The sequence below is a fragment of the Coloeus monedula genome (assembly GCF_965178545.1).
Source record: "Coloeus monedula genome assembly, chromosome: 3".
Lineage (NCBI taxonomy): Eukaryota > Metazoa > Chordata > Aves > Passeriformes > Corvidae > Coloeus > Coloeus monedula.
In genome coordinates, this window is record NC_138783.1 from 19,662,794 (window position 1) to 19,682,356 (window position 19,563).

A 19,563-nucleotide genomic window follows, 5' to 3' on the forward strand; every position below is an offset into this window, starting at 1 on the left:
ACCTTTGCTGTGAATATTTTCAGGGATATTGTGCCTTGTGGTGGGGTTAGATGTTGTCTTTCCCCTCTCTGTTTCTCTTAGAAGTTCTATGGAGGGGGATAAAATGTTGTGGTGATAGTTTCACAGGAAGGCCAGAATGTGGATGACAAGCAGTTATATGCAGCTGCATGATGGCCTCACAGGTTGTCTGGTGTTCAGCTGACCTGCATGAGTGGAACTCACTGTAGGGTGAAAGGGACAGTGACCTTTTATGGAATGTTTTTATTATGTTTTGCTATCAGTCAAGGCCTGACATTGAGTAATTTGCAAATCTGTGTGTATTTTATAATGGAAATCCAACTCAGTGTGTTACTTTCTCATCTAAATTTCTGAACACATCCAGGCGAAAGGACTTAGCACATTACAGAATTTAAAGGTTGATGTTCATAAATACAGTGCAGTTTATCTTCTACGCTTCAAAATAAAAAAATGTAATCTTCAGCAGTCTAGTCTGGATGAGTGCCTCAATTTTATCATCTGATGCAGAAACACGCACTGCACTGTTCAGGTCTGATGGGAATGGAGAGGAAAAATAGGAGCCCTCACACACAGATGTACACAAGCTCCATCTGTCTGTGCCCAATTCCCAGAAACATGCAGAGTTTTAAATTTTTAAGTGTAACTTCCAAATAATCTAAGAATGTCACTGATAGTGTTAAAAAGCATTTAATAGCTTTAAAATAAATATCTGGAATATGTATCTGCAGCCATGTATTGTTCTTCATATTTGCATAGGGAATACAATCATACAGCAGCAGTTCTCATTAATCTTAGAAGTGTATGCATCTACTTAGGCATGCATGGTTGTGTGAGTTGGTCTTTTTTTATTCATGTGGTATTTCTAAAGCCATATTACTCACTTTGCATCTTGTCACATAATCTGCTGTAGAAGATTTATGATGAGTTTTTGATGATTGGTTTCCATACAAGTCTTGAGGGTGATTTCTCAGCAATCCATCAGAGCCTGTCAGATTAGAATAATAATCTCATCATCAACACCAGCAAAAAGTTGCATTCACATACAAAACAAACACTCTACAAGCACTGAGTCCAGAGCAGAAGCCAGATCCAGAATGATGTTACACTTGCTCAGCAGCATCTTTGGTAGACAAGGAAAAGAGAAAAGGAGGACACAATATACCAGGACTATTTTTCTCTCATTTTTTAAATTTTGTCCCTGTAATATTTACCCATAGCTGGGACTGTATGAGTGTGAAATCAGCCCTGCAGTCTTTGTGAACTGCAAAGCATAGAAGTGTAATGAAGCTCTAAGCAAACTGAATAGCTGGGATGTTTCTGATTGTGCTGCTTCAGTCACTGCAACTTCTCCTGTGCTTTGCCAGGCACAATCCCAGCAGTGTCAGGGTTGCGTAGTTGAAAAGTACCTCATGGATGTGAACAGAGGAGACCACGGTCAGTGTAGGACAGACCACCTTTAAGCTGTGCTCTTGTGTTTGTCACTTCAAATCATACTTACATGTGTACTATGAATGCTGAATTTGGAGGTGTACGTGCATGTGCTGTGGGGGGACACCTCTGGATTCATGGTTCCTCTGTGTGATGGGCGGCTGTTTTAATCCTACCTTCTATGCTTCAGCCCTCCCTCCAATAATAATTCTAATTATTCTAAGACACCTTTTTTGTTCTGTTATCACAGATCCCCATTTTGACCCAATAACTGGTCATGTTCCTTTGCCACCTGCTCGGAGAGCGCCTGCAGAAAATGTCAAAACAAATAGGACATCTCAAGATTATGATCAACTTCCTCCATCTTCAGGTAAGGCAGAAAACTGTTCTTGTAGAAAATTACAAGTCTATGAAGAAAATAACTTTCATCCATAAAGTCCAACGAGTTTTTTGTTGTCCCGTGCAGCAAATGACAATGGTAATACTGCTTTACAAAAGTATGAAATCATCAAAGGATAACAGAGACTAAAGGTCTGCAATCAGGGTAGAAGTGGCTACTTGTCTGTAGGTGTAGATACTATGGCATCAATTTTACTAGCTGCCAAACTGAAGGCTTTTGTGAGTTCTAGTGTTCCTCACTTTTTGAGAAAGGCAGAGGTTTTCCTGCCATCTTTCAAGCTCACAAGAGATCAGAAGAACTGCAAGGAGCACAAGCATCTGCTTTCCATCTTTGTTTCATTTCTCCTAAACAAAAAAATAGTAGCTTCACTCTCTAAAGTATTATTATTTTCAGTCTTTTTTGCTGATATGTCTGTCTGAATTTCTAAGAAACTTTGTTTCTTAATAAAACAGCAAGAATCAAAACCACTTAAAATTTGTCTTCTGGAACAGGTACAGTAGAAACAATTCATCTGCCAAAGAAATTTTGGTTATGGTTTTCAGGCAACAACAGTAGTAAACTTTAAAGGAAATCTACTCAAGTGAATAAAAATAATATCAGTATTACCTGTATTTCAAAGTACTTTCACCAGTTTTTAGAAAAATGTTCTTTTCTTTAGATGTGCATAGTACATGGGGGAGGGGAGGGATTGTCCCAGACACATTATTTTGCTGTATGAAGAAACCACACAGAGAAAAAGCCAGGTGATGTTTTGTACCATTAATCATTCTCCAGATAAGATAAATTTGTGTGTAATGACTCCTTAATGCATAAAGAAGGGACTTTTCTCTAGTCTTTCAGGTGTAATAATCACCGTTGTTCAATTGCAACATTCCCAAATGGAAAAAAAAGATATATTTTTAGTAGTAATTACATTCTCCTTCTCAGGAATACAGAGTTTCATGCTGTTGGGGTGTAGGGAAAAAAAAGAATATATTTTTCCAGCTTAAATGATGGGAAATTTCAGTAGCTCTCTTCAGGCTTACTTGTTTTTTAATGAATAGCATAATTGAGAATCAGTGTGATACCTTTGGTAAATACTATCTCTTTTGGGAGAGTATCTTTACAAATATAGCTGTTTCTCTTTTTGTTTCCAATTGTTGGAAGAAAGGAGTTTATAACACATGCTTTATATGTGGCATTGTGAGGGATCTGTTTGTCTTAAAATACTGACTCAATTTATTCAGGGTGTTTTGAGGTCTCTTAAAGTGCCAATTATGACAGTGATGTAACTACTTTTAAAGCTATGGAGTTTTCCTGCAATTCTTGCACTTCTTGGGTAGAACAGTTTTTAATTTTCCTAAATCAGCTGCAGAATACTTGCTAGTTAAGAACTTGGAGCTTTGTGGTGTCACTTAATACTTTCCTATCTGTGTTTCCCACAGCCATCTTCTAAAACACGTGTCAGCTTTTGCTATAAATATCATTCTAAATCAGCATGATATGCAGCAAGATATTCCATTTAATTTCAATTAGATGAAAACTATGTGATAGATCATGTCATTCTCTTAATTGGAAAATTGTTTTTACAGTGGCAGTAATTCCAAAGGACAGAGCTGATGAGCTTCAGGATGAACTGGTTCACCTTCATCTGTGATGTAAAAAGACAATGTAGAGAGCGTAACTGTATTCAGAACTTTGATTTTGCATTTTTTCTGAACTAATCAGCTCACTTAAGAACTTCCTCATTTCAGTGCTTTTGTAAGGTGATTCTTTGAACTAGCTGAGAAAGAAATGAAGTTCGCTCTAAAATCTAATTATAATTTAGCCACTGGGTCCCTAGAGTAGCATGGGCAGTGCTTTAACTTCTCTGCTTCACTTTCACCGTTTTTAAGATTGCTGTCATGATCTTCAACTGAATCCTTAATGTGTACCGAGAAATTTATTCTAATTCAGGTATCCAGTATCGAACACTTCAGAAACAGTACTCAGCCATACAGCCCACTCCCCCAAAGGCATGGTTTCTCAAGCTTCTTATATACAACTGTTTATGATTGTTACAAAAAGAGCAAGAGGAGGAGATAGGACTTGGGGGTGCTGTGGATGAGAGGCTGGACATGAGCTGCCAACGTGTGCTCAGAGCCCAGAAAGCCAAACTTGTCCTGGGCTGCATCCAAAGCAGTGTGGCCAGCAGGGCAAGAGAGGGAATTCTGCCCCTCTGCTCTGCTGTCATGAGACCCCGCCTGGAGAAACGCCTCCAGCGTAAGACATGGACTTGCTGGAGTGAGTCCAGAGAAGACCAGCCAGGTGATTAGAGGGATGGAGCACCTCTCCTATGAGAAAAGGCTGAGACAAGTTGGGATTGTTCAGCCTGGAGAAAGGAAGGCTTTGGGGTGACCTAATTGTGGCCTTCCAGTATGTGAAGGGAGCCTAAAACAAAGCAGAAGAGGGACTTTTTACAAGAGCAGGTAGTGACAGGACAAGGGGGAATGGCTTCAAACTGAAAGAGATTAGATGAGCTATCAGGAAGAAGTTCTTTACTGTGAGGGTGGTGAGGCTCTGGAACAGGTTGTCCAGGGAAGTTGTGGATGCCTCATCCCTGGAAATGTGTAAGCCCAGGCTGGATGGAGCTCTGACCAGTCTGGTCTAATGGAAGGTGTCCCTGCCCATGGCAGGGGAGTTGGAATCAGATGATCTGTAAGGTCCCTTCCAACCCAAACCATTCTATGATTCTGTGATACTGCTAGTAGTCAGAATATTTTACCTAAGCACAGCCAATGATAAGAGGGAAAGGAAGAAGAAAATTAAACCTCTAATAGATGTCTGCTGTGTTTCTCTGAACTTAGCTATTCTGTAAGATACAGATTCAAATGGTTGGTTAAGTATATTTGCCTGCTGCCTATTCATTCACTCAGTTGGCCTTATGAAAACGCTTGCAAATTTGGATTCCTTTATACAAGAATATTATTCCAGGGTGTATTTAGTTAACACTAGGGGAAATAATGTAATCCACAGTATTGTAAAATATGAAGGTGGTGCCTAACAGCTTGATGGAGCAGTGTGTGCAGTGAGTCCTTCCCTTGCCTTCTCCCTGCTCTCTGAGTTCCTTAGAGTGTGTGTCCCCTGGGTGTGCTTTGTTCCTGTACCCCAGTTAGGTTAGGTGTAGCTGCTTGCCACTGTTCCACAGAGGGCCTTGCACAGCAAGCCTTTGTCACCTGCTTCTCTGATGCTCCTCAGTCTGTCAGTGAAAGACCAAGGCACATCCAGGAGAAGCAGTGAGGGAAGAAAAGAAGGGCATTTCACAGCAGAGAGGAACAGACAGTTGGCATCATTACAAATAGCCTCCTCCCAGTGTGCCATAGAGCTCTCACCACTGCTTCCATGCTTTAAACACTTACTAAATGAGCCTGTGTCTGCCTTTATACTAACCCCTTACCTAAGGGTTCAGTCTAGTGCTGAATTACAGAAATGTGAGCAGTGGAGGAAGCTGCTCCTGGTGAAAACTGTTAATTGAATTGCACGGTTAGAAAATCTTTTTGAATTTTTAGTTAGACATCTGTGGTGGCTGAAACAGAGATGATGGGAGGTTGGGAAGAAAAGTCCTGCTTAATACCTCTATCTGAGTGTCCAGATGGACATGCAGCTTAGGCTTAGTATCTTTAAGCTCAGGATCCAATATGATACCCAGCTTTAGCTGAAATTTTATATGGATGTGAAGATACTGACAGAGATGTCAGTGTTTAAAAAAATAATAATGGAAATTGAGAGTGCTGAAGATCTCAAAGTATCTGTGCTATAGAGAGATGTCACTGTAGTGAGAATAAAATGCCTGTGCTTCAAATCTGCTGACAGAATTAAAAATGACCTTTCTAAATGATGTGATTGCTTAATAAAATTTGTTTGAAAGCTTCAGCGAAGTGAAGGTTTTAAACAAGAAATAGCTTTAGTTTTAAGCCTGTATTAGACTGAGGCAAGCAAAAATATCCTCATGTAACACAAGCACGGGATCTGATTTATGCATAAGGAGTTTCTTCTGTACTTCAAGCCCAGGGGAAAATGTAAAGTTTGTAAATTAATTTTGTTTCATACTGTATAGAAATGAAGTCCGTAATGGAATGTACATATTAAAACAGATTGAATGTTTGTGGAAGCAAAGTGATTGGTTTTAACATGATGTGCTATTATTCTAAAGATAAAGCATATTATTCTTTTACAGTCTTGAGTTTTCTAAAATAAGTGAAGTGAGAAATTCGAGCTTGTTTCTGATTCAGTTTTTAGTGATAACCGCATTTCCTGAGCTGTAGTTAATTTCTCAGAGCAGTGTTTAATGGATCTTCCATACCTTCATAGGAGGTTTGGATCTGCTTCAGGTGTGTTTATTAGAATGTTTATCATTTACATAATTCTTTTTATTTTCAGAGAGGAAAAAAACCAAAACAAATACGAAGTAGCTCTTACTACCTGTAGGTCTTAGCTCCTTACTGTAAATCTTTAATCAAATGTCTTTCATCCCTTTATTATATGAATATCACCATCTTTGTAAAGGTACTATTAACTCTCTGAATTAAGAAGTGAAATTAAATTTCATAGTAACACTCATCCGAATTGATAGAAAAACTAACTGAAAGAAAAATACACCTGCATTAGACATGCTCTAGTGTGAACTGCTTTCATTTATCTGAAGTGTTTCATGCACTTGGTTTGAATTATAGTTCTCTATCCAGTGGTTATGATAAGGTTACAACAAGAATACTGGAAATACAACATGTCTTCCATGCCTAAAGAACTGCCTCTGAAGTACTTAACACTGGAAAATGCCACTGCTCTCAGTGTAAGTAAACAGGAAGTATCACAGCCAGAAATTCCTCTAATTTATCTATCAAAGTCACTGTTGATAGGACTTGTTAGAACCCTTTTTGAGGGATTAAAGAGTTCTTAATTTTTTAAATACTTTGCTCTTAAAAGTGTTTTCTGCGCTATGCCTACTTGTATTTAAGCTTCTTATTGTGGAATCAGTGAGGATAAAGAGGTTTCAGTAAAGCACTAAGTTTACTTAAGCACGAAACTCTTGACTCGGAGAAGATTAGCAAGTTGGAATATTAGCTTTTCTTCACCAGCCCATCCTGATTCTTAGCCACCAGCATTAACTGTGAAGGTGACCTTTCCATAGAGGATAAGGAGCCAGGAGATGTTTCTAAAGGGCGACTGGAGAGGAAGGAGCGTGTTCTGTTTTCATCATGGGAATAGTTGGACTAGACGTCTTTTTGAGAAACCACTTATTTATGTGCTTATTTGTAGCTGCTGTGCATGAAATGAATAGCAATTGACTGAACAGAATCTGCAAGATGGACCCATAAATTAAGGATTTTTCTCCCTCAGGCGTATTTGTCTGGATTCCTCTTCTACACAACTTATGGTCCTCGATAGAGCTGTGGTCACATTTGTGTTTGGGTTTTGCTTATTTATTTGGTTTTGGTGGGGGGGAACTTGTTTGGGTTTTTTTGTTTGTTTGTGGGTTTTTTCTTAGTTTGTTTTGTTGTTTTGGGCGTTTTTTTTTTTAAACTAAGAAGTTCTCAAACTGTGGGTTGAGAGTGGAGAACCTTGAAAAGTTTCACTGGCTATTTCCACTGTCTTTGCTGTTGCAGCATACTTTATTTTTCTTCCAACTTTAGATAATCCAGATTGTAAATTGCATGTTCCTATCATGTTATTAAAATACTGTATTGCTACATTATTTCCATTTTGGATGTTCTGGAGGACTTCAGCTTCTGTCAAAATTTTAAAATGAGATATATTGGTTAACTAAAATACTTTTTCATGTTCCTTTAGAATTTTATTTTTGAAACAGTTTCATGAGGTTTGACCAACCTATAACAGTGTCTCAGGCCAATTTATAATGATTTTTATCCCTTTTATTTGAAACAGATGGTTCACAAGCACCAGCCAGACCCCCTAAACCACTTCCTCGGAGAACTGCACCAGAAATACATCACAGGAAAGCATACAGCTCTGACAGTTCCATGGAAAATGTGGATGCAAAAATTGCAAAACTTATGGGAGAGGGCTATTCCTTTGAAGAAGTCAAGAGGGCACTGGAAATTGCCCAGAATAACGTTGACGTGGCCCGCAGCATTTTAAGAGAGTTTGTCTGTTTTCCTCCACCAGTCTCCCCACGTCTCAATCTATAGCAGCATCAAGATTTTCTTGGAGTGTATGAATTCTACAGATACACATGTGGATTGGGCAATGAGAGGAAGAACAGAACAGAATATTTTTCTTCCATCCTTAGTAGAAGGGTGTTTGTTTCCAGCCGTTTATCAAAGGCTCCTGGCTGCTCTGATCAAGACTTATAAATATGCTGAGGCTTATGTATTTTTGCTAGCCATACTTTTTTAAATCAGGGTTGAACTTACAAAGTAATTTAAAAAAGTTTACTTCCCTAGAACTTTTAATCTGTGAAGTGCTTTTTCTTGTTTACAAGTTGGCAAGTTACAGTTTTCTAGTTTGTGCCTGTACTACGTCCTGTTCATATTCCCTTGTACTTGTGGTCAGTTCTGCTGTAGCATTCCCAACAGTTTCCATGCTGACCACTCCATCAACTAAATCATCACTTTCCAGAAGTTCTGTGTTTTTTGGTCTTTTTTTTTCTTCTACAAGATGCTTTAATTGTTTTTTGCATTTCAGCTCATCAAATGCAAAAAGTATGTGGCCTTCACTACTGATTTTTTTTTTCTTCTGAGATTCCTTTGCTTTTGAGAGAGGAGATATCTGAATGTAAAATACATTATTCTGTGAACTGCCTTTTTAAAGGTATTTTGACAGTAATGTTGGGCAGCTTTCTGTTTGACAAGAATTCCATGACCTGTAGTCCTCAAGGTCTTTTATATACAGTTTCCACAAAAAAATCCAACCAACAAATAAAACACTTTGTGCAACAGTGATACTGAGTTCTCACATGTAAAATCTCTTTCCAGTTTGAGTATTTGATTGCAGATGTTCGAAAAAAGCCAAATGCACATAATAATACTGTGTTTTGATTACATGCTAATGGCACCAGTTCTTCATGGCAAGACTAAAAGGAATCTTTTTCAATGATATTAAAGGTATTCAGGTAAATTCCAGTTCTAGCTTCAGTAAAGTAGAATGCGGTTAATGTTTTGTTTGAGTGATTATCCTGTGGTTCATTGTGGCTTGGATCAGTTTGTATTAACTTGGAAACTTTAAATCTTTGATGCACTGTTAATTCCTAATGCTACTGTAGCAATATTTTTTGCAAAGTTCTTCAGTAACCTCCTCCCTCCCCTGTACACTTTATATTCCTCAAGGATGTGTTTAACACCCAAATTCATCCACTCACTTTCCAGCTGCTTAGTTGGAAATACGTTTTTGCTTTACTTGGTTAGTGATACTCCAAACTTTGACATTTTATTTTTGAGCCCAAGTTGATGCAAGCCAATTTAAAAATCTTACTGCTTTTAAAAAAGAGAGAGACGACAACTCTGTTCTGAGTACCTTCAAAGTTGAGTCCAGGTATTTTCAGAACAATTCTTAAGATTGCTGCTTCACTGTTTTTTTAGGAAACTTGGAAATCTTTTCTTCTAATACTATTGAAAAAAAAAAAACCTTGTGGTAGTTAGAATATTTTTCTCATTTTGAGATGTGATGAGTACATGAAAATTTTCAGTGTGCCAGGCTGGATGTGAAGTATATATTCATTATTCTCTTTCAGCTGTTAGTGTTCTCTTTCACTCTGAGCAAGTGCTAAAATTTGTATCACTTACTGGATCAGATCTCATCAGCCCAGTGCATTTGTTGCAAAGATGTTTTTAAAGACAGCATGTGGCTGAACTGCAGGATTTGAGATAACTGAGAACACCCATTGGAAATTACTGTGTTATCTCAAAGTCCTGTTGTTTCATCAAAAATCTTATTCTTAAAACTAATTAAATTATTTTGTAGCATCACAAAGCATAGTGTGGATATCATTAATCTGTTTCAGTGATAAAAGATGATCAGGAGAATACGGGGTACAGGGAAGAGCTGCTGCTCCGTTTTGATTTAAGCAAACAATTCTGAGTTTATATTCCAGGAAAAGACATTTGCATCTTCCTTTAATTGTTCATTCCTTGAGTACAGCTTAGGAAAAATTTTGGTGTTAAGTTATGTTCTGTGGTTTTGGTTCAAGTTAATCTCTTTCCTCTGTTTTGGGAGAAAGTTTTGTGTAGTATTGAACACTCTAGTTCATTTGGTTTGTTTGCAACATCCCTGTAGCATTTTAGCTAGCTATAAATTCAAAATGATTCATGCTATTAAATTATACATCTGGCTGTACTGGAATTACTGAAATGAGGTTCTAGCGTAACTGCCAGCATAGCAATGATGACAGTGGAAAAAAAAAAAACACTTTACAAGGATGAACAAACAATCTGCAGATTGAGTTTTGAAATTTTGAACTGTAATGAAGAACTAATTTTCTCTTTTTTATGCAGCAGCTTAGTATAAATTACATTCTTATATTTCAATTAGAGGCTGGAACTGCTGCCTGATAGATTAAGGTTTTTAAAGTTTTCCTTCTCCTTTTTGGTTCTGACCACCAGTGACACCTTTTTTTTATTTTGTGTTAGAAAGCCAAACTTAATGAGCAATATTCTGAGTGGTAACTTGAAAAGAGTTCCATTAATCTTAAATGAGTGTGGTAATGGCATTTCTAAATAGTGGAATGTGCAGACTGTTTCAAACCTGTTTTGGTTAGTAGTTTTAAAGTCAAACATCAAAATTGCTTTGCTAGAGTGTTGATGTTTACTCTGCAGGAATTAATAGGCTTAATATAAATTAATCTGGCTTCAGTCTAGTTCTCTAAAGACATAGTTCTCTAAATGTATTTTTAACCTTTGAAAACTTAAAGGTTTGAGCCTGGCAGTGTGTTATGCACTTACATAATTTTAAGGAAGATTGACTTGAATGAGAGTGCTTGGGTGAACAAAGTTGGTTAAACTCAGAAACATGTGCTATTGTATTTGTTCCAGCACTGCAGTCTTTAGACCATCCTTGTGATGTCTGTTGGCCTCACCTCTTCTCTCCTTTTGGCTAAGTTACTGCATTTTGAGCAAATTGGCTGAATCAGAAGTTGAGCAGAGCAAGTGGACAGCAGCAGCACAGATCTTTTCCAGAGGCTATGTATAGGAAAAATTTAAATGGTGATAAAGGAAATTAATATAATTAGCCATGTTAATGGCTTGTCTGGAACCCTAAAATGGCCACTGGTAACATTTGTTAATGTCCAGTATCTCAAGAGTGCATCTGGCACAGCTTTTTTATAATGTGAATTTAGGAAGTTTTGTACCAGGATCATTTCTTCTGTCGTATTTCTCTCATTTTCAGCTTGAAGCTTTACTTTGCACTGACAACTCTGACCTGAAAGCATTTAAATTTGTGTCTTAAATATTGACAAATGTTTGAAGCAAATGAACACCGTATTCAAAGCAAATTCAGGTGCTACCTGATGACCTGGAATTTAGGGCTTTTAGGAGTGACTTCTTGAAAAAGGACTTCAGCAATTTCCATTTTGAAGGATTTTCTTTCAAATAACTATTTTATCTGAAAATGCCTTTTATAAACTTGTCTAATGTGGCAAATTTAGTGATGTGTTCAATTAATTTATATTTTATTCAACATTCTTTTAAATTTTGGTTATTATGTATGCTCAAGTTCTTTATCTGTTCATGTAAGGTATTTTATAAAATTAATGTTAAGAAAATGTTGGGTTAGTCCGTGATTTTTCAAGACTCTGTCTCTCTGTTATTGAATATTACCACTTTTCCTATGATGCTTTAGAAACATAGCTTATCCTGTGTAGGGGCTTTAAACACCATTGCTTTGTAAGCCACAAAAATGAGGCCTTGCTCTAAAATAAGGTGAATCATTGCATTGAGACATGTCCTTTATATCCCCATACATTACCTCATTTCTAAATTTCAGTAGTAAAAGTTAATAAATTGGCAGTAATTTTTGGAATGTGCATGTAACAGTTGTATGGCAGAAAGATGCTAACCATTAAATATTTAGAATCCAAAGTGGTGAACACATAGTCCGACTGTATATTAATTTGTGGGATTTTTTCCTGAAGAAAATTACAACAAGCTGACACTGGTATTTTTTTAATATCTTGTGCATTTACCTTCTCAAGCATTGTACTCTTAATGTAAAAAAAAAAAAAAATTAGCTGTTTGAAACAGTTTTTTTTTCTGTTACTGTATCCCAGCATCCTGGAAAAAGTTTAGAAAATCGAACCCCTCTACTATGCATGACAGTACAAGTGTTGGTATTTAAACCCCCAACACTGTTCCCTCCTGTTGGATTGGGCCTTCAATGCTGAGATTTTCGTGGTACTTCCTTCAATGTGTTAAATCCTTGTCCACTGTATATGTCACTAGTCATATTACTAACTAGAGAAGTTACCTGTTTGGGATACTTGTCTTTAGTACTATAGGTGCCTATTTCTGTCATTTTTACTTTTCTTATATGAAAGTTAGCTGTTACTTCATTGTGTTACAAACAAATTTTAGCAGCTGGGTGCTCTAGGAATGTTTCAGGAATTTTTGTTTGATAGATCCAGTCATTAATTCTGTACCAGATACCTGCCTCCATTTATCAGGGTCAGTAAGTTTCCATCAGGAAATTGATAAGCTTAGATTTTATAACACTGTGTGTTACTGTGACATCTGAACATTCCATTTGGCCTTAGATGATTTCATGTCTAGCACTGGAAATTCTTACTCAGAATAAATGCTAATTCCCAAATCTTAATCTTAAATCACAAAATAAATCTTATATTTGTGAAACTTAATTGCATAAGCATCCCGAACATTGTAAGGAACTTAAAAGACTCAGAATAATGTGAACTGTGACATGATTCTTGCTTTGTAGACCTGCCAGAAGTAAAAGTATAGTACCCATTGAATATTAATCTTCTCACTGTGAAGCTGCTTGCATCTGTCTGGATCTGTGAAGAAATCAGCCCATCCAACTACAGCAATACTGCTTGGAAAACAGCTTTTTTTATTCCAGGAAGTGCCACAGTAGCCAGCAGGATGGGAGAGGAGCAGATAACTAGACAGAAGATAATTTGATTGTAACAATCCAAGCCCCTCTCTCCTGTTGCCATGCCAGATTTAGCTAGAGTGAATTGCCTGGGGATCTAGTGCACATGGAGGAGTGTGTGTTACGATTTTTCCAGTTTTCAGTTACTGGGTTCTTCTCCAGGGAAGTGTCCTACTCTGAGGACAGCGTGTCTTATTTAGAAGTCACACTGTTCAGGAACGGGATGCCAGGGTTTTAGCAGCAGAGGGAAGTGTGAAATAGCATTCTGCTCATAAAGTGTTTGAATGCTAGCAAAAATCCTGAAATCTTTATAAGGATTTTGTTGGAAACACCTCTGTTTCCAAGCTCATCATCTTGGCTTTGGAAGGATGTGTGTATGTACGTTGAGATGTACCTGCTGGTCTGGTGAAGTGTGGAGGAGAGAGTACGCCACGTGATGCCAGCCTAAACCTAGGCTGTGGTATTCATGTTACAAAATACCTGCTCCTGCTGGATAGCTGAATCTGCACTGCAGTCAAGCTACTACAGTCATCCATGTTTTACAAGGCAAGCTTTTGTCCCTGTGTAGCTGGGGAGGTGCATACATTTTCTCCAAAATAGAGAGCTGGCTTCTGCTCATGTGTGTGGTGATTAGGGCACTGAAAGTAACACCTGCTCCCTAGTTCTCATTAGACCACAGTGCAGTCAGTGCCCTTGGAAAACACTTTTTAATTTGCTGATGGACTGTCATTGAATTTCAAATTCTTTACAAACATAAGTAAATTTACATCATTAGCCATTCAGAAATACTTGAAGCTAGTGGCTGGTAGTCTGCTGAAGTTATTAACTTGCTTGAATATGTGACTTTCAGGTGTTTCCTCTTGTTTACATTTTTGTTACCAATTCAGTGTGGTCCATATGAAAGTCTTGAAATTTGAAATTGAAAAATTATGAGGCCTTTATTTAAAAGCTTTTATTTTCTTTTCACTGTGGCTGTTGTCAGTAGTACCTTCATTACCTAAGCTCACATACTAAAATTCAAATTATCCTGCTCTCCTACATCCCAGCTCCGGCCATGTTCAGCCCAACCTTTGTCCCACAAAGGATGCATCACTTTGCATCCTCATCTGCTCCCTCTAAGACTGTTTTGTATCTTCTTCTCCCACCCCAAATCTCTTTAGTGACATCAGTCACCAGCACATCCTTCCTCTCCATGATGACAGACACTTTACAGTTCCCCATCTCAGCTTGCAACCACATCTGTACTTTTTTCTGAGGTACCTCATAAAGTGTTCTGCTGGCCTTGTCTGTTTCAGTGATTATACAGATTCTCTGTACTGTATCCAAATGGCCTCTGTGAGCATGGTCATCCAAAATGGATTGAGAATTCTGTGAGAAAGCCTGTTTTCTTTAGTATCACTGGCATTTTTTCCTATTCCCTTCTTGGCCTGGAAGAGTGCTTTTGTGTTTCATGATTTGCTTGTCAGGGATGAAGATGAAATCCACTTCTTATTTCAACAGATCCCTATTTGGCTTCTGAAATGTGAAAAACCAACACAGACTACATCTGCTAGTAACAGTCCTTATGCTTGAGATGAATTGTGTCTAAATATGTGGGAGTTAAGAAGTTTGTCCAAAGAATTTGGTTTGTATCTTGAAAAGTCACAAATGCATTTGATTACTTCTAGTACTAATTGAGGAGCAGGTGGAAGGGGTGAATTTTATAAGGTGTGTCAATGAAATTGGGAACTTCCTTCAGATAAAGGTAAATGATTACCGTGAGTGGCCAGGATAAAAGATAGACCTTTGATATCAAAGTAATAAGTGTCATGAAGCTTGAAAATTCTCACACAGAGCAGGTAAAAGCACTATATCTGAATGATTCCACCAAGGGCCTCCAAAATACCTTTATTCCTCGTTTGTCAGGTAACCTTGCCCATATGTTGGCTGTATTGATGACAATTTTGTAGCTTTTTAGGTGAAACTGTGAGCGTGACCGGAGATAGAAGGTTTGTGGGTTTGCATGCTGCTGCCTGGGGGAGGATACACATTATAGTTTTCCCAAATTCTAACAGAAATGGGTGAATTTCGTGAGGTCTCATACAAGTGTAGATTGCCCACCTGGACAAGATCCTCCAGAGACAGGACGACTGGATGGTGAGGGAGGAGTTGAGGATGTACAACCTTACTGAGCAAGGAGGTGCTAGAACTGTGATTATCTTGGGGGAGTAGGAATGTTGTGTAATGGAAACAGGAGGCAGGGAATCAAATGAGAAAAGATGGGTGGACATTTGGTGCAAACTTAGAAGTGTTTCGGAGTGTGGGTGGAGGGGGGAATTTGAGTGGTAGTGTGCAAGGGTGCACTTAAGTGGGGGAAATCTTACTTGCCATGCTTGGGGCAGAGCAGGGTAACATGAAAAGGGCTTTATGTTCCTGCATGTATCATTCCAGTGTGATCTGTGCCATAGTTAATACTCTATCAGTGTTTGCCCTCACACCACTACTGTTCACACATACATACACCTGCCCTGCCCTTGCTGTGGTCTGTAGCACAGCTCTGAAATTCTTTGTGGCAATCTGCTTAGTCAGTTTAGAAACATTTTTTACCTGTGATTTAACATGAGGTGTCCAGGCCCTTCAAGGCTTTTCTATGTGTTTTGAGGTCTATCTTAAGCAGGAAGACTATTAGCATTAAACAAACCTTGCTTGGAGTTAAACAGACCTGTCCTCGCACACTGGCATCCTTTCCTTTGATGTGTTGGTGTTGCTGAGTAAACAGTCTCCAAGATTACTAGAAGAGGCAGACCCTTAATTGTATCTGTGCTTTGTTTTTAGGATACTGGCTGACCAAAGCATTGCTGCAGGCTGTGAACCTGCCATCAAACTGGCTCTTGGTTGCCTTTTTATCCACATTCCATAACAATTTGTAAGGGCCTGAGACAAAATTAAATTGGCTGTGGCTTCATGCAAAGATGTATGCTTTGCACTTTTTGTGGCTGTGTAACTTGCTGTATTCATGTGTGGTGTCACAAGCATAATGCTGTAAAACTCAACCTATCCTGAACCCCGTGTCATTTCCATGCTTATTTAGTGGTTGCTGCACTCTGCCTTGTGAAGCACACTCGTTTCCTTTGATGGGGTGCACAGGACAAAGGTTAATTTCTTGCTAGTGAAGAGCACAACAGTGTGGAATAACAGCTCGTACAGAGAGACTCCTGTTGATGTACAAACTACGTTAGCAATGTGGATTGATTTTCCTTGGTTGGTTGAGCTGAAATTTGTTTTTCAGTGATCTGCCCTATGGGACCTTGTATTATTGATACTGTATCATCATTGTATTTGAGCTTTCTCCATTACTGCAATATCCATGCCTCTTGAGGGCTGCTTGGTCTCCCTTTTAAGACAGTAGCAAAATCTGTCAGGAGAGCTGTATGAGATGTACGGAGTGGGTCTAAGTTGTTAGTAGCATGTTTGTGGGAGAAAAAGGATTTCAGGAGAAGCATTTTTTAAATCTATTTCTTTATTTAGACAGTCGGTTTTATGGTGGAAAAGTTTATATTTTCAGGTTTTGGAAGCTATCGCACATGCCTTTAAAAAAAGAAAGGTGCTACCACAGCAGTGGCTTTGAGGGAGCTGCATGTCCTCCAACTATTTTTTTTTGTTGTTTCTTAGTTAATAAACAATTATGAAAACTTCTGGTCCCTATACTTTCTGAAATGATGCCAACTTACTGATGCTTGTTCAGCAGTTACACTGTTTGAACAAGACCTTGTTGTCTATCTCTTGTTGTCAGTGACAAGAGGATAAAATGATTTGTCAGAGGAAACAGGAAGGAGCAATGTGACAGGTATCTGCAAAGGAAGAAAAGGAAAAAAAGATGAAGAAAATACCCTTATGGAAAAAAACACAGAAGGAAGAAAGAAAATGGTTGATTGGTGAAGGTTCTTTCTCCAGAACTAAATGAGAAGTGTAAATAACATCATCAGCTCAAACACAAATGGTGGTGGGTAATACAGCTTAATAATTCCATTTAATGCTGCTTTAAACTATAATTTAATTTTTATTAAATTTAATTTTATTAAATTTAATAATTCCATTTAATGCTGCAAGTCTCAGAAAGAATGGGCCTTTCTTTTGTTCTTTATGCTATAATGAAAATATGTTAACATCTAAGTTTAGAAAGGATTCACAAAATTAGATGATTTGAAATTGTTAGTGAGAAATTTCACCAAATCTTGTAAATGAATGACTAAGCAAAGAAAACTTTGTCATTTGGCAGTTTCATATCTGAGCCCAGTTTGGAACCTGTTAAATCTAGAAAGTGTTGAGACCTTACAGGTTACTTTGACATGGGAGGTTGTGGCGTTTTTTTCTCAGAATTGAAATCTGGGTTTCACTTTTCAACGCAGTTGTGGAAATAATTTTCCGGCTACAGAGCAGTCATGCTGTGACTATGCTTTATGCTCATCACTGGCAATAAATCATACAGCCATCAGGCATGCTGAAAATTGTTACTGCCCAAATATAATGAAATGATTTGGGGGCAGTTGTGATACCTCAGTTTGAGGTGGTCCAGTTTCAAAAGCAACTTCCTTGTCATCCAGAATATTTTAAGATTTCTCGGTGTACTTACCTGTGCACCCAAAATCTATAGCTGCTTTTTAAACCTGTTTATCCAGAGCAACTCTGTAATAATGCCCTTCGTAGGTGTGTAGAAGGCAGCAGGAGAGAGAGTGGAAGGAGGAGCTCCCTTTCTAGTTCTATGTCTGTATAATTAATCTTTTTAAACTGTAGTGATGTAGTGAGATTTCTTTGTAGAGCTTTTATTTTATGTGGTGCTAGTAAACCTTGTGTGAGTTTCATCACTCAAGAAATAGAGTTTATGTGTATTTCACTCAGTTTAAACACAGAAACACATCTAGAGACTGCAGAAATTTGTGAGCCAGGCCAGTAGGGCAGTTTAGGAGAGTACAAAGGAGAGCACTGCTTCTGCATTTCTGTGAGAAACTCGGGAACAAATTGGACAATACTTCATTTGCATGTCCGCTGAATAACATGTAGAGAGAGGGAGACTCCCGGAAAACCAGCCTATAATAAGCTTGGAAATGCTTGCCTGATCTCTGGGCTGCATGTCAGCTACTTTGAAGCTGCAGCAGCAGTGGGCTTTCTTGGATTGGAGAATAAGAAGGGCAAGGTCCTTAAGGCTTTGGCACTTTTTTGCAATCTACATTTACATCAATGAATTGAGCCTTATTCAAACCAAGGGATCAGTTTTACAAAGCCATATCCTGGCAAGAGGAAATGTTGCTAGGACTTGCCTTTGAGTTGAGAGAGGAGCTGGGCTTTAAGACTGAATCTAAAAATACCAGATAAAGACAATGACAGGATATTTGGTTGTCTGGGTTTAAGGCGGAGGGGACTGACAATTATTTTGAAATAGTTAAAGATAAGTTCTCGTTCTTTAAACTCCGTTTACTAAAATCCATGGTTTCTGAAGTATGTGACTGTTCCCTTCCCCACTGGGAAGGAGAGACTGTGTTTATTTATGAAAGCTCTATCAGATTAATTCAGGGGGGATAGGGGGAAGAAGGGGAGAGAGGTTCCACAAGATTAGTTTTAAAAATGCTTTGAAAGCTATTTTAGGAAGGGTGATACCAGAACTCACATATATGGAGAGAGGCATCCTCTGGATGTGAAGCAATATCCCTGTGGCAAGCAGTAAGAAATGAAAATGGTTTATGTCTCTAAGAAACAATCTCAGTAATTCTGCTGATTTTTTTTTTTATGCTGTAAGAGCATATTGTTTCTTGAGAACCAGAGTTGTAGCTTAATTGTATGATAATTGGAATTTAAATACACATCATAAGTGTAGCTCATTTATTTGCACTCTTGAAAGTGAAAAGTTGGCACAATGCTGGAGATGGCAAACTGGAATCTGCAAAACACCTATTCCTTCTCATTTCTAGAGAGTAAGAAATTTCCCCTTTCTACAATTGTACTGGGAGTAAGAGGAGATAGGCCAGTCTGTAAGTGGTGGGACAAAGCATTGCAGGCTCAGTTTAGTTGTTTTTCCAAGCTCTGTCGTGGGGTGATTTTTTGTCATTTTGCAAAGACAAGAATTTGATTAGTTTAGCTTAAAGGGAGAGTCAAACCATCATGGGTTCAGCAGGAGATGTCATGAGAAGTTCAGAGAGTAGGTGAGAGTAATGGAATTTGCCTCTGTGTGCTGGGAAAACAAAATTCACGTGGGCCAAGGGACAGAGCTTCTCATCATGTCAGTGTCTGCAGTTTGTTTCCTTTCTCCCTTAACTGTTCCTTCTCTTTTTCTTAAGTAGGTTCTCTTCTATTTATCCAGACTTTCTGTGTGTGATGCAGGTAGCAGTGTTGCCTACGTGAAGACAAACTTTTAGCAGGGTGTAACACTTGGAACTGAAGACTGATTGATTTAGATTAGATTGAGGGAAGAGGTTTTTTACAGTGAGGGCGTTGAGAGGCTGGAAAGGGTTGCTGTGAGAGGTGGTGAATGCCCCATCCCTGGGAACATTCAGGGCCGGGTTGGATGGGGCTCTGAACAGCCTGCTCTAGTGGAAGGTGTCCCTCCTCATTGCAGGAGCGTTGGACTAGATGGCCTTTAAAGGTCCCTTTCAACTTACAGCTAT

The 19,563-nt window shown here is 38.4% G+C and overlaps 1 protein-coding gene across 3 annotated transcripts in view; it reads left to right on the top strand.

Annotated features, from left to right (window-relative positions):
- Positions 1 to 11,540, top strand: part of CBLB (Cbl proto-oncogene B) — a gene marked incomplete at its 5' end in the record, with an annotated part of 128,087 nt that extends 116,547 nt beyond the window's left edge. For all 3 annotated transcript variants that reach the window (XM_082278233.1, XM_082278234.1, XM_082278235.1), the window contains 2 exons: positions 1,697 to 1,816; positions 7,751 to 11,540. In XM_082278233.1, coding sequence (XP_082134359.1) covers positions 1,697 to 1,816; positions 7,751 to 8,013 — 383 coding nt within the window. In that variant the 3' untranslated portion in view covers positions 8,014 to 11,540. The remainder of the gene's footprint in view (positions 1 to 1,696; positions 1,817 to 7,750) is intronic.
- Positions 11,541 to 19,563: the final 8,023 nt, after the last annotated feature.